At 40.5% G+C, this 14,652-nt stretch overlaps 1 protein-coding gene across 1 annotated transcript in view; it reads left to right on the top strand.

Moving 5' to 3' along the window:
- MROH2B (maestro heat like repeat family member 2B) overlaps positions 1-14,652 on the top strand; it is an 82,385-nt gene that overhangs the window by 29,653 nt on the left and 38,080 nt on the right. Inside the window, exons 18-19 of the mRNA XM_003407897.4 lie at positions 477-584; positions 10,636-10,752. Of these exons, the coding sequence (XP_003407945.1) occupies positions 477-584; positions 10,636-10,752 (225 nt within the window). The remainder of the gene's footprint in view (positions 1-476; positions 585-10,635; positions 10,753-14,652) is intronic.

Here is a 14,652-nt window from a genome sequence, read left to right as displayed (position 1 = left end):
AAGTTGAGGTTAGCAGAAATGAACCTATACATCTAATTAATTGTTTAAGACACTTAACCTTATATTCCAAGAATCCTCATCCCCTTTTTTTCAGTATTTAATAAAACATTTATCAACAAATAGAGATTTTTCAAATCTATCAAAACTTGAAAAATATTAATTTAAGTTTCAGCTAGGATTTGTTTCTATTTTAAGTCTTTTGGATATTTTTATTTAAGAGGGAGAAAGAAAAGGCACTTACCTAGAGTTATTTCCAAGTTCTGCATATTTTATTCTTAATGAGATTTTAGAACATATTGAAAAAATGGCCTTTAAAATAAACTAAGAGGAAAAGTTCCAAAGTAACTAGTTATTTTATGAGGAAAGAGATAATACTAATCAACATATATTTGTATTTCTAAAAGATAATAAGAATGTAAAAGAAAAAAACACATTGAACAGTCACATTTATATCTAACTTTCACTTCCTACAACAGTTGCTCAAAGAATCTTTGTGGAAGATCAGTGACATGGCCTGGACCATTCAACTGAGTCGGGATTTCAACCATCAAATGGCAGGTTACAGCAACACCTCCACTGAGAAGGTTGGTTTTTCAGTTAAAAGGACCTTGTGACCCAAATTCACTGCTCAAATTCCATCTTGTCTGTACTACAACCAAAAGGAGAGAGGAACGGTTAGAAAAAGAGTTTCCTTCCTTTTAAGGCCAATTCCTAGAAGTTATGTACTACTTCTCTCAACATCACATTTGGCCAAAACTTAGTCACATAGCCGTACCAAGGAAGACCGAAGTGTAGTGTCTACAGGATAGGCATGTGCCTAACTAAGATTTTAGGGTTCTTTTCTAGAGGATGGTGAAGAATGGATACTGGAAGGCAAACAGCAGTTCCTGCAACAGCACAGGTTTAATGTCAGCTTATGTTGTGGTTTCCATTGGGCAAGTTTTGTGAGGCTATCTACTAGAAACAATTTAACAAAAACTTAGAGCTAAATGAATTCTCAAAGGTCGATTCTTCCATTCTTCCATCTCCAAAGGGCCCCTACCTAACCCTTCGTATTGTAGCCATCCATTGTAAATGGGGTTTGAATCCAGTTTCTTCTGTTTACTTCTTATGTAGCCTTGTTGTTGTTGTTGTTGTTCGTTGTTGTGGAGTCAGCTTTGACTCATGGTAACCTTATTTGTAGCAGAACAAAAGGTTGCCTGATCCTGTGCCATCTTCACGATCATTGGTGTGTCTGAGTCCATTGTTGTGGTTATTGTGTCAATCCATCTCATTGAGGGTGTCCCACATTTTCACAGACCCCCTACTTTACCAGACTTTATACGCCTTTCTAGTAACTGGTCTTTTCTGATGACGTGTCCAAATTAAGCTAGTCAAAATCTTGCTATCCTCATTTCTAAGGAGCACTCTTTTTGTATTTTTTCTAAGACTGGTTTTTTCATTCTTCTGGCAGTTCACAGTGTATTCGATATTCTTCGACAACACCACAGTTCACATGTATTAATTCTTCTGTTTCCTTTTTCAGTATACAGCTTTCATATGCATATGAAGTGATTGAAAAGACCGTGGCTTGCTTGGGTCAGGCACACCTTAGTCATCAAAGTGACATCTTGGCTTTTCAACACTTTAAAGAGGTTCTTTGCAGCAAATCCTTTGCAATACAGAGGTTCAGTATACCATTGATATCTTGACTGTTGCATCCATGGGTGTTGATTGTTGATCCAAGTAGAATGAAATCATTGACAACTTCAATATCTTCATTTTTCATTATGTTGTTTATCAGTTCAATTGTGAGGATTTTTGCTTTCTTTACATTCAGGTGTGATCTATACTGAAAGCTGTAGTCATTGAGTTTTATCAGTAAGTACATCAAATCATCTTCATTTTCAGCAAGCAAGGTTGTGTCATCTGTGTACCTCAGGTTGTTAATGAGTCTCCCTTCAATCCTGATGCTGCATTCTTCTTTGTAAAGTCCAGCTTCTTGTATTATTTTTCCAGCATACAGATTGATTAAAGTAAGGTGAAAGGATACAACCTGATGCACAAATTTTTTAATTTTAAGCCACATAGTATCACATTTTTATGTTTGAACAACTGCCTCTTCATGTACAGGTTCCACATGAGCACAATTAAGTGCTCTGGAATTCACCACTCATCTATCACTCTGTTGTACTGTGGTGCCTTGCGTGTATGTGGCCTTAGGTAAGTTATTTAACCTCCCTGAAGCCTCAGAGATCACAATAGAGGTTCATGGATGGTGCTGGAGAAAAATGTAGAACAAAATTCTAACTCACAAAAAAAGACCAGACTTACTGGCCTGACAGAGACTGGAGAAACCCCAGGAGTATGGCACCCAGATACCCTTTTAGCTCAGTAATGAAGTCATTCCTGTTATTCACCCTTCAGCCAAAGATTAGACAGACCCATAAAACAAAACAAGACTAAAGGGGCACGCCAACCCAGGGGCAAGGACTGGAAGGCAAAAAGGGACAGGAAAGCTGATGAAAGGGAACCCAAGTTCGAGAAGGGAGAGTGTTGACATGTCATGAGGTTGTTAACCAATGTCATAAAACAATATGTGCACTGTTTAATGAGAAGCTAGTTTGTTCTGTAAACCTTCATCTGAAGTACAATAAAAGAAAAAAAAAAATTACAGCCTTGGAAATCCTATGGAGCAGTTCTACTCTGTCCTGTAAGGGCACTATGAGTCAAAATCAACTTGATGGCAGTGGGTTTGATTTTAGTGGTTAGACTGTCTGATTTGGAACAGAGTACTAATTCTCCAGATTGGTCTATCAAGCCTGCAGAAAACACCCACTGGGAAGACTTAGTGAGCAATGCCTCATTTTCTAATCATACAAACAAGCCCCATGTGTTTTGTGTAATACCATTGATCCGATAGCTTCCAGACCACAATATTTCTCCAGGATAATAATGGAATAGGTAGTGTCTTAGTCATCTAGTGCTGTTATAACAGAAATACCACAAGTGTTGTTGCTTTTAGGTGCCGTTGAGTTAGTTCTGACTCATAGCAACCCTCTGTACCACAGAATGAAACACTGCCCAGTCCTGTGCCATCCTTACAATAATTGTTATGCTTGAGCCCATTGTTGCAGCCAATGGGTCAATCCATCTCATTGAGGGTCTTCCTCTTTTCCACTGACCCTGTACTTTACCAAGCATGATATCCTTCTCTAGCGACTGATCCCTCCTGACACATGCCCAAAGTATGTAAGATGTAGTCTCACCATCCTTGTTTCTAAGGAACATTCTGGTTGCACTTCTTCCAGGACAGATTTGTTCATTCTTTTGGCAGTCCATGGTATATTCGATATTCTTCACCAATATCACAATTCAAAGGCGTCAATTCTTCTTTGATCTTACTTATTCACTGTCCAGTTTTCACATGTATATGGTGTGATTGAAAACACCATGGCTTGGGTCAGGCAAACGTTAATCTTCAAGGTGACATCTTTGCTTTTCAACACTTTAAAGAGGTCTTTTGCATCAAATTAACCCAATGCAATGTGTCTTTTGATTTCTTGACTGCTGCTCCCATGGATGTTGATTGTGGATCCAAGTAAAATGAAATCCTTGACAACTTCAATCTTTTCTTCATTTATCATGATGTGACTTAATGGCCCAGTTGTGAGGATTTTTGTTTTTTTAAGAGGCGATCCATACTGAAGGCTATGGTCTTTGATCTTCAACAGTGTTTCAAATCTTCTTCACTTTCAGCAAGCGAGGTTGTATCATCTGCATAACAGAGCTTGGCTTGTTAATGAGTCTTCCTCCAATCCTGATGCTGCGTTCTTCTTCATATAGTCCAGCTTCTCGAATTATTTACTCAGTGTACAGATTAAATGGGTATGGTGAAAGAATACAGCCCTGATGCACACTTTTCCTGACTTTATCCACTTAGCATCCCCTTGTTCTGTCCGAAAAACTGCTTCTTGATCTATGTAAAGGCTCCTCACGAGCACAATTAAGTGTTCTGGAATTCCCATTCATTGTAATGTCACCTGTAATTTGTTATTATCCACACAGTCCATAGTCAATAAAACACAAGTAAACATCCTTCTGGAATTCTCTGCTTTCAGCCAGGATCCATCTGACATCAGCAATGATATCCCTGGTTCCATGCCCTCTTTTGAATGTGGCCTGAATTTCTGGCACTTCCCTGTCAATATACTGCTTCAGCCTCTTTTGAATGACCTTCAGCAAAATTTTGCTTGTGTATGATATTAATGATATTGTTCTATAATTTCCACATTCGATTGAATCACCTTTTCTGGAAATAGGCATAAATATGGATCTCTTCCAGTTAGCTGGCCATGTAGCTATCTTCCAGATTTCTTGACAAAGACTTCTAGTGCTGCATCCATTTGTCGAAACATCTCAGTTGATATTACATCAATTCCTGGACCCTTGCTCTTCGCCAATGCCTCCAGTGCAGCTTGGACTTCTTCCTTCAGTACCATCGGTTCCAGATCATGTGATGATACCACAAGTGGATAGCTTTAACAAAGAGAAATTCATTTCCTCACAACAAAGTCGGCTAAAAGTCCAAATTCAAGGGAAGGCTTTCTCTTTCTGTTAGCTCTGGAGGAAGGTCCTTGTCCTCAATCTTCCCATGGTTGAGAAGCTTCTTAGGCACTGGGACCCCAGGTCCAAAGGACGTGCTCTGCTACCGGTGCTGCTTTCCTGGTGGCATGAGTTTCCCATTCTCTGCTTGTTTCCCTTTCCTTTTATCTCTTATAAAATAAAAGGCATTGCAGGCCATACCCCACAGATATTCCCTTTACATTGGATCAGGGATGTGACCTGGTAGGGATGTTACAATCCCACCCTAATCCTCTCTAACATAAAATTACAATCACAAAATGGAGGACAACCACACAGTACTGGAAATCATGGCCTAACCAAGTTGATACACACATTTTTGGGGGGAAATATTCAATCCATTACATTGTACCCTTTGGCCCCCAACAAATCACATCCTTGCAACATGCAAAACATATTCATCCCATCATATCATAGCAAAAGTCTTAACTCCAAGTACAAAATCCAAAAGTTCCTCTTCATCTGTGAAATCTAGAATACAAGTTATCTGCTTCTAAAGGTATAATGGGAGAACATGCACAAGCTAGACATTTCCATTACAAATGGGAAAAATTGGAAGGAAAGAAGGCATAACAGATACCAAGTAAGTCAGCAGAACACGTTACATTAGCTCTGAAGGCTTGAAAATAATCCTCTGTTCTCCGAGACCATTTACACAATGGTCCTGCCCTCCAGACTCTAGGTACTGGCCATACTCTTTGGATCCTGAGTGGAGGCCCCTTGGCCCCTGGCTTCAGCTCTGCCTTCCAGGCACACTGGGACAGCAATACTCCTCCCTTAGCTTTAGGCAAACAATTCTCCTAGTCTATCTGAGCAGCAGCTCCACTCTTAGAAACACCAGAGGCCGTGGCTCCACCCTTTGAAACCCCAGAGGTCCTGACCATACCTTTTGAGGCTGAGACAGCTTGGCTTCTTGTGTCCCTTGTCTCTTCAGCTTCTGCTTCCTGGTTTCTTGGCCTCTTGGTTCCTTATGCCTCACACCTACATCTGCCCTGCTGGGGCATGTGTTTCAAAGCTCAGTAGCTCCACCAATAAGTGCTAGGAGGCACCCCACTCCACCAGGAAGCCTCCTGTGCAGAACAGGCACAAGCTAGACACTCAGCTGAGAGATGCACTCAGCTCTCTCACTCTGTGAGTCAGCTCCAGTGATGTCTGGTGCTGGTCTCCTGGTTCTGCTCCTGCCGGTTCGCTGCTGCTGCCACCGGTCCTCTACTGCTGTTTCTCACCATCCGCGCCTTCTTCGGTGTTAACAGTTCTCCTTACTTTCTTCTGAGTCTTCTCTCCATTCACAGTTTCAAAACCACTTCTACATTTTAGGTATCTGTTAGCGCAACACACCACTCCTGGTACCAAACTCTGTCTTAGTCATCCAGTGCTGCTGTAACAGAAATACCACAAGTGGATGGCTGTAACAAAGAGAAATTTATTTCCTCACAGTAAAGTAGACTAAAGTCCAAATTCAGGGCATCGGCTCCAGGGGAAAGCTTTCTCTCTCTGTTGGTTCTGGAGGAAGGTCTTTGTCCTCAATTTTCCCATAGTCAAGGAGCTTCTCAGGGCAGGGACCCCAGGTCCAAAGGACGTGCTCTGCTCCCAGTGCTGCTTTCTCAGTGGTATGAAATCCTCATTCTTTTGTAAGATAAAAGGTGGTGCAGGCCACATCCCAGAGAAACTCCCTTTACATTGGATCAGGTATGTGACTTGGTAAGGGTGTTACAATCCCACCCTAATCCTCGCTAATGTAAAATTACAATCACAAAATGGAGGACAACCACACAGTACTGGAAATAATGGCCTAACCAAGTTGATACACACATTTTTGAGGGACAAAATTCAATCCACGACAAGTAGGAAGAGCAATTCAAGCAATGAGCTGCATAGATTTCTCTAATCCTTACTCTGAACACCAGGAAAGTAAGAGTCTATCAATTAGCTTTTGCTACATAACAAACTACCCCCAAACCTACTATCTTAAAATGACACACATATTTAGCTCACAGGTTGGCAGTTTGGGTTGAGCTGAGCTGAGCAATCTTCTGGATCTTTACTAGGCTCACTCAGGTTTACTGGGAGTTGGCTAGTCTAGATTGTCTCAGCTTAGACAGTTTGTTTCTGTTCCTTCTGTTCCTGTGATAAACAAGCTGTCATGGTGGTAACAATGAAGTATGCAAATTCTCTTGAGGTCCATGCTCAGAACTGGTACTCAAAATAAGGCTTCATGACCTTATTTTTCTAGTCATATAATAAGTACCTCCTCTTGTGAATTTCTTCCTTGTGTCTCACCTCCACAAGAATATAAATAAGCATATATACTTCTGCCACATTCTTGTGGCCAACACAAGTCACAAGGGCAGCCCAGATTCAAGGAGTAAGGAAATCAACTCCTCTCTTTGGTGGAAGTTACCGCAGAGTCCTACCTCAAAGGGACATGGATAAACATAGAATAGAAAAATTATGACTATTTTTGCAGTTTACCACAGTTTTTCTTAGTGCTAGTTTCCTGATTTCTGGGATTCCTACCAAGTACCAAAGAAAGAATATATTATGAACTGAATCTGACCAAAATCATCAGAGAAGCAACAGATTAACAAGACTGGGAGGCATTGAGGATAACCCTTTACACATGAGTCGTATTTCCCTCTGGCTGACATCAATTTTTTCTGCAGCACAACTTTTCCAGACTTCTTCCCAGTCTTTCACCAATGTGGAGTTAGACAGATCTTTGCAGCTTTACCCCTAAACACTGTTACTTCAGTTGTATGAAGTTTTCCTCATTATAATTCCATTGTCATGTAGTAGAGACCTTTTGCCTGAGCAACCAAGACTGAAGTGGGAGATATCTGGTCAGATTCTCACTATTGTTGTTGTTGTTAGGTGCCATTGAGTCAGTTCCAACTCATAACAACCCTATGTACAACAGAACATAACACTGTCCAGTCCTTAGCCATCCTCACAATCATTGTTAGGCTTGACCCCACTGTTGCAGCCATTGTGTCTATCCATCTCATTGAGGGTCTTCCCGTTTTTTTGCTGACTGTCTACTTTACCAAGCATGATGTCCTCCATGGACTAATCCCTCCTGATAACATGTCCAAAGTATGCAAGACGTAGTCTCACCATCCTTGCTTCTAAAAAACATTCTGTTTATACTTCTCCCAAGACAGATTTGTTCATTCATTTGTCACTCAACGATACATTCAATATTCTTCCCTAACACCATAATTCAAAGGCGTCAATTCTTCTTTGGTCTTCCTTATTCATTATCCAGCTTTCACAAGCATACGAGGCTATTGAAAACACCATGGCTTCGGTCAGATGCACCTTAGTCTTCAAGGTGACATCTGTGCTTTTTAACACTTCAAAGAGGTCTTTTGCAATATGTTTGCTCAGTGTAATGCACCCTTTGATTTCTTGACTGCTGTTTCCTTGGGTATTGATTGTGGATCCAACTAAAATGAAATCCTTGACAACTTCAATCTTTTCTCTCTATATCATGATGTTGCTTATTGGTCCAATTGTGAGGATTTTTGTTTTCTTTATGTTGAGGTCTAATTCTTACCAGAGGCTGTGGTCTTTGGTCTTCATCGGTAAGTGCTTCAAGTCCTCCTCACTTTCAGCAAGCAAGGTTGTGTCATCTGCGTAATGCAGGTTGTTAGTGAGTCTTCCTCCAATCCTGATGCCACATTCTCTTTCATATAGTCCAGCTTCTCAGATTATTTCCTAAGCATACAGATTGAATAAGTATGATGAAAGGCTACAACCCGACACACACCTTTCCTGACTTCAAAACACACAGTATCCCTTGTTCTGTTTCAACAACTGCCTCTTGATCCATGTACAGGTTCCTCATGAGCACAATTAACTATTCTGTAATTCCCATTACTTGGCAACGTTATGCATAATTTATTATGACCTACACAGTCGAATGCTTTTGCTTAGTAAATAAAACATAGGTAAACATCTTTCTGGTACTCTCTGCTTTCAGCCAGGATCCATCTGACATCAGGAATGATAGCCCTGGTTCCATGTCCTTTTCTGAATCTGGCTTGAATTTCTGGTGGTTTCCTGTCAATGTATTGCTGCAGCCTCTTTTGAGTGACTTTCAGCAAAATTTTACTTGCATGTGATATTAATGACATTGTTTGATAATTTCCACATTCAATTGGATCACCTTTCTTTGGAATAAGAATAAATATGGATCTCCTCCAGTGGGTTGGCCAGGAAACTGTCTTCCAAATTTCTTGGCATGCACAAGTGAGCAACTCCAGGGCAGCATCTGTTTTTTGAAACATCTCAATTGGTATACCGTCAATTCCTGGAGCCTCACTTTTTACCAATGCCTTCGGTGCAGCTTGGACCTCTTCTTTTAGTGCCATCAGTTCTTGATCATATGCTACCTCCCGAAATGGTTAAACATCGACCAATTCTTCTTGGTGTAATGATTCTGTGTATTTCTTCCATCTTCTTTTGATGTTTCCTGTGTCGCTCAGTATTTTGCCCCTAGAATCCTTCAATATAGATTCTCACTACTTAAGGCTATTCTTGCTCTAATAGTTGAGATAAGAGCAACCACTCCATCTGTTTTATCAGCTTTAATGTCTCCCTTTCATCCTGTCAGATTGATCATCACAATTTCTCTTGAATATACCAATTTAACTTCGTGTGTTTCTACTAATATTTTCTTTATTCTGTGCCATAGATTCTCCTTTCGTTAGAATGACCAATCAATAGATTCAACCCTCTGAGCTCTACAGAGTACTTGAAGTGGATCTCCACTGGGCAACTTTTCCTCTTCCATGTGACAAGATAGAGATTCTAAACAAAGAGATGCCAGTCTGATGTTATATACTTGTAAATGATATGAATCTTAGAAAACAAATCAAAGCTCCATGACTTTGTTTTTCTAGCCATATGAGAAGTACCTCCTCTTGTGAATTTCTCCCTTTTGTCTCACCTCCACAAGAATATAGAAAGACATATAGGCACATGTGGAAACCCTGGTGGCATAGTGGTTAAGAGCCACAGCTGCTAACCAGAAGGACAGCAGTTTGAATCCATAAGGTGGTCCTTGGAAACTCTATGAGACAGTTCTGCATATATTCAAGCATGTGCTGTGGTGTTCAAATGCAAGCTACCACTTGGCCGTCCCACTTCCCCAGCCACAGTTATAAGTCTTGTCTGGCTTCTAGTGAGAGAGAACAGGAATCCATGTCCTACTTGTCTTTCCTTCCTCCTGACACTACAGAAGTAACCAGAATAAGGCTGATATAAGAAATCCAACATTCTCACCACTCTAAGGTATGTGGCAGTCATCAAATGATTCCTCACATACTCTTTCACCAATATTCCTCCATTGAGAGGTTTCCCTCCCTAATTTACTCAGAGTTCCTTGCTGGAGATACAGTAAATATGCCTATTGTGACTTTCCTTGACCCCTGACACTGTTCTGGGTCAGCACTACTTGCCAACTCACCCTATTCCTGGGATAAAAATAACAGTGGATCTTACTAAGTATTACTTTCAAAACTATAATAAGTGAAATCTCCTAAATTACAAACTAAGTTAATATGTCTTAGAGGTTGAGATTACCTGATAACATCATCTTCAAAATAACCCTATTTTCATTGAGCAAGTTTATTCAGAAAGCATTTACTGAGCACTTATTAGCTACAAGGGACTGCACACTGGAAATAATGAGTAAAGCCCTCTGCTACGAAGAACTCATGGTCTGAGTATAGAGACGAACAAGAGAAGATCTCAATAAAAAGAGAAAGGTATTACAGTGGTAGAACATAAAGCATAGAGGGATGCAGAAAGGAGCACAGGAGGAGGACAGAGCTTGCAGGAAGCAAACAATTTCAAGAAGAGATAATGCTTGAGGCTTATGAGCTGTTATTAATCAGTTATTAAGTCACCCCAATGTCTTTCCTTCAGATGACCACCTTAACTCTTTCCAACTTTTGAACAGAGTCTTTCATTCCAAACTTTCACATCCACTTGTCTTTTGTTTTCCAGAAGTTCCTTTGGAAAGCCTTGGGAACCACCTTAGCATACTGCCAAGACACAGGCTTTGTAAGCTCACAGCTTAGGGAGTTTCTAATTGCTCCCAATCAACTAGGGGATCAAAGACAGGTAGGAACCTTTCCTCTTAATTGTCTCTTATTATCGTGATGATTAATCCCATCCACAACTCCCACGGAGCTTATGATAATGTTTTATTTTTTCTAGAATTATCCATGAATATACTCAGAATCATAAAAAAAAAAAAAAAAATTTTTTTATACTCAGAATCAGTCAATAGAATTTTTTAGAAAAAAAATGAGGCTTCCCTGTTTAACTATATTATTTAATCACATTTGTGAAAACGTTGAAAAACTAATTTCAATCTTTCTTGCTTAATAAGAGTATCTTTAGTATATTTTGACTTCTGACTTTGTAACTTAGAGTATCATTGTAAACATCAAAACCATTGAATTTACAAGCTGAAAGTGGATTTATAGACCTTTGGTTTTCAACCTAGAGAGAATATAAGCATAAACTGGAGAGCTTTGACAAAGCGCATTTGCTTTTTCCCAACCATAGCCTAGGGTAGAAAGCAATAAAAGGGAGCTTATTAAAAGGAAAAACTCCCCAGGATTTATACCACTAATAAATACCACCTAGTATAAAAATAAGGAGCCCTGCTGGCGCCATAGTAAAGTGCTCAGCTGCTGACTGAAAGGCTGGCAGTTCAAACTCACTCAGCCGCTCTGCAGAAGAAAGACATGGTGATTTGCTCCTGTAAAGATTACAGCCTAGAAAACCCTACAGGGTAGCTCTACACTGTCACATGGGGTCCCTATGAGTCCATCTCAACACAACGGCGCCTAACAACAACAGCAAAATTATAAAAATAAATTATTGTAGTCTGTTGATAGATGTACTCTCTTCAGGAATTCTGAAATGTTCAGAGTTCATTCTCCCACACTAAATGGCCCCAAACCATGAAGACTTTACTAAATTTTTGAAGCTGCCTTTCTATTACTACTGTTTCTCTTTTTCTTGTCAGATACTGAGCTATTACTTATTGTTCTCTGCACTATTTCTAACACCATTTTCCCCAGTCTTAGTTGATCGTTTAATTCTGCTATGGGCTGGGAAAACAAAGTAAGTTTATAAGCACATAATAAGACTCCCATTCAAGGTCAGGGTTTCACAAACATTCTCAAATTCCTTTTTTACTTTACTGGGCTGAGAGCTAGGGACCATGGTCTCAGGGGACATCTAGCTCAATTGGCCATAACATAGTTTATAAAGAAAATGTTCTACACCCAACAGTGGTAAGTAGCGTCTGGGGTCTTAAAAGCTGCGAGTGGCCATCTAAGATACATCTACTGGTCCCATCCTGGCTGGAGCAAAGAAAAATGAAGAAAACCAAAGATACAATGGAAAGACTAGGCCAAAGGACTAATGGACCACAACTACCACAACCTCCACCAGACTGAGCCCAGAACAACTTGATGGTCCCCAGTTACCACCACTGATTGCTCTGACAGGGATCCCAGTAGAAGGTCCCATACAGAACAGGAGAAAAATGTAGAATGAAATTCCGGGACACCCTTTTAACTCATTACTGAAGTCATTCCCGAGGTTCACTCTTCAGCTAAGGATTGGATAGGTCCATGGGGCAAACAATAACACACATGAGGAACATGCATCATAGTTCGATCACGTATACAAGACTAAATGGACACACCAGCCCAAAAGCAAAGAAGAGAAGGCAGGAAGGGACAGGAAAACTGGATGAATGGGAACAGGAAAACCAGGGTGGAGAAGGTGAGAATGTTGACACATCTCGGGATTGGCAACCAGTGTGACCAATCTGAGTATTAATTGTTTAATGAGAAACTAATTAGCTCTATAAACTTTCGCCTAAAGCACAATTTTTTTTTAATCTTTTTTTTACTTAATCTCAATGAGGTTGAATTTGTTTTCAATCCCCTAAACAAGACTTTCCCATTCATATAACTCCAGAGCTCTGATTCTGGAATCAGACTACCCAAAAAAACCCATTGCTGTCAAATCAATTCTGACTCATAGCAACCCTATGGGACAGAGTAGAACTGCCCCTTAGGGTTTCCAATGAGCAGCTGGTGAATTTGAACTGCCCACCTTTTTGATTAGCAGCCATAACACTTAACCACTACGCTACCAGGGAGTCGGACTAAAAACCAAAACCCAAACCCATTGCCGTCGAGTCAATTCCAACTCATAACGACCCTATAGCGACCCTATAGGACAGAGTAGAACTGCCCCATAGAGTTTTCAAGGAGCGCCTGGCAGATCTGAACTGCCAACCCTTTGGTAACACTTAACCACTAGGCCACCAGGGTTTCCGGGCTCAGACTAGCTGGATTCAAATCTTGGTTCCACAATATACTATCTATATTCCTCATGATCCTCTGAGGGAAAATAGGGAGAAATAGAACCCATCTGAAAGGTTATATTCATATACAGAGTTTGGTGAGCGGCTTCAAGGGAGGAGAACATTTGAGATTTGAATTGCAACTTTGAAGAGCTGAGAGAGAAAACTAATGAAAAATAACAGAACATCTGTGCAAATCTGAAGGCCCAGTTGAGGTTGAAATTTTCTGAGCAGAAATTTTCTGAGCAATTTTCTGAGCAGAAATAAGTAATAGGTGAGCTGGAGAATTAAGAGGTACCCAAGGCTTCAAATTGGTTCCAACTGGTTCATTCATGACCAACAAAGCAAAACTGGAACAGACCCAAATTTTTACAATCTGGATGCTCCAGAACAGTAACCAGAAAGGGAAAAATTACAGGTCGGAGCCCTGGAATGAGAGACTCAGAAGAGGCATAGTGAGCCCTTTCAGAAGCCTGATATGTGAGATTGGATTACTGTCAAGCCTGTGGCGAGCAGTGCATGTTTAAATAGGTACATCAGCCACCACTTTTGAGCAGAGCAGCTCTGTTTCTGACTCTGCTCAAAATCCAACAAACAAAAGATTTGGTTGTTATGCAATATGCACTCTGCCCTTGTTTTCTAAAAGGGAAATTAGTTTTCTAGCAGGTTCAGTGTGTTTAAGTTTTCCTGTTCCTATTCACCCAAATTTTAAAAATTCAGATCTGTTTCAGTGTTGCTTCCATGGCCATGACTGAGCCAGGAAGAATGAATTGGAAGCCCTGGACATATCCAGGACTTGGACTTTGCCAGACTTAAATGAGAGAAGGACAAAGGGACATAGATCATAGAGTGGAAAGTTTGAGAGAGAAACAAGAAGTCAGGAAGATAAGTTGGGAGAGAAAAAACACAGAGCATTATGGGATAAGAATACAAGGAGAATAAAAGACACAGAGGACTTTATATTAGGGCTTGGTCCTGAAGCCCCAAGGAAGGAATACAGAGCTGTCAGGCCACAAGCTTTTAAAGAATCATTCCAAGAATCCTCTGCCGATGAAATGTAGGTAGCCTGGTATTTAAGAACTAATAACAGCACTAGTCAAGGCCTTGATGACAGTGGTATGGTCTCTGGGTTCTTGTGGTGGCTCTGGCAAAGTTAAGCACCAGATGAGATATAATAGGATTCACAAACGAATTGCCACAAAAGTATTATGTGAAACCAGCCTGGGGCAAGAGAGGTCGGGTGGGAAGAATACGACCAATATAACCTTAGAGTGTGGAACAAGAGCTACCAACTTTCAAAAATGTAACCACTTAAGATATAATAAAGTTTCAGCCCCAGAATGACACTTTGAAGATATTTGTCAACTCAAGCTCAAAAAGTGCTCCATTGGCTTCCCGCCAATATAAGGTTTTAAAAAATCAAAATCTTAGCCTGGCCTAAAAGGCCCTACTAGAACCAGCCCCTCTTCCTCTCTGACCTCATCTTGCACTGCTCTTCTTGGTGGTTCACCCAGATACTCTACCCTCCTCTGTGAACATCAGGGCATTTGCACTTACCTTCTCTCTGTTTATAATGGTCCTTCCCAGGTGGTCCAATGGCTTACTCTCCCTCACCTATTTCAGTTTTC

Source organism: Loxodonta africana, chromosome 2, assembly GCF_030014295.1.
Source record: "Loxodonta africana isolate mLoxAfr1 chromosome 2, mLoxAfr1.hap2, whole genome shotgun sequence".
In the NCBI taxonomy this organism is placed as follows: Eukaryota; Metazoa; Chordata; class Mammalia; order Proboscidea; family Elephantidae; genus Loxodonta; species Loxodonta africana.
This window is presented reverse-complemented; position numbering and strand designations above follow the sequence as displayed.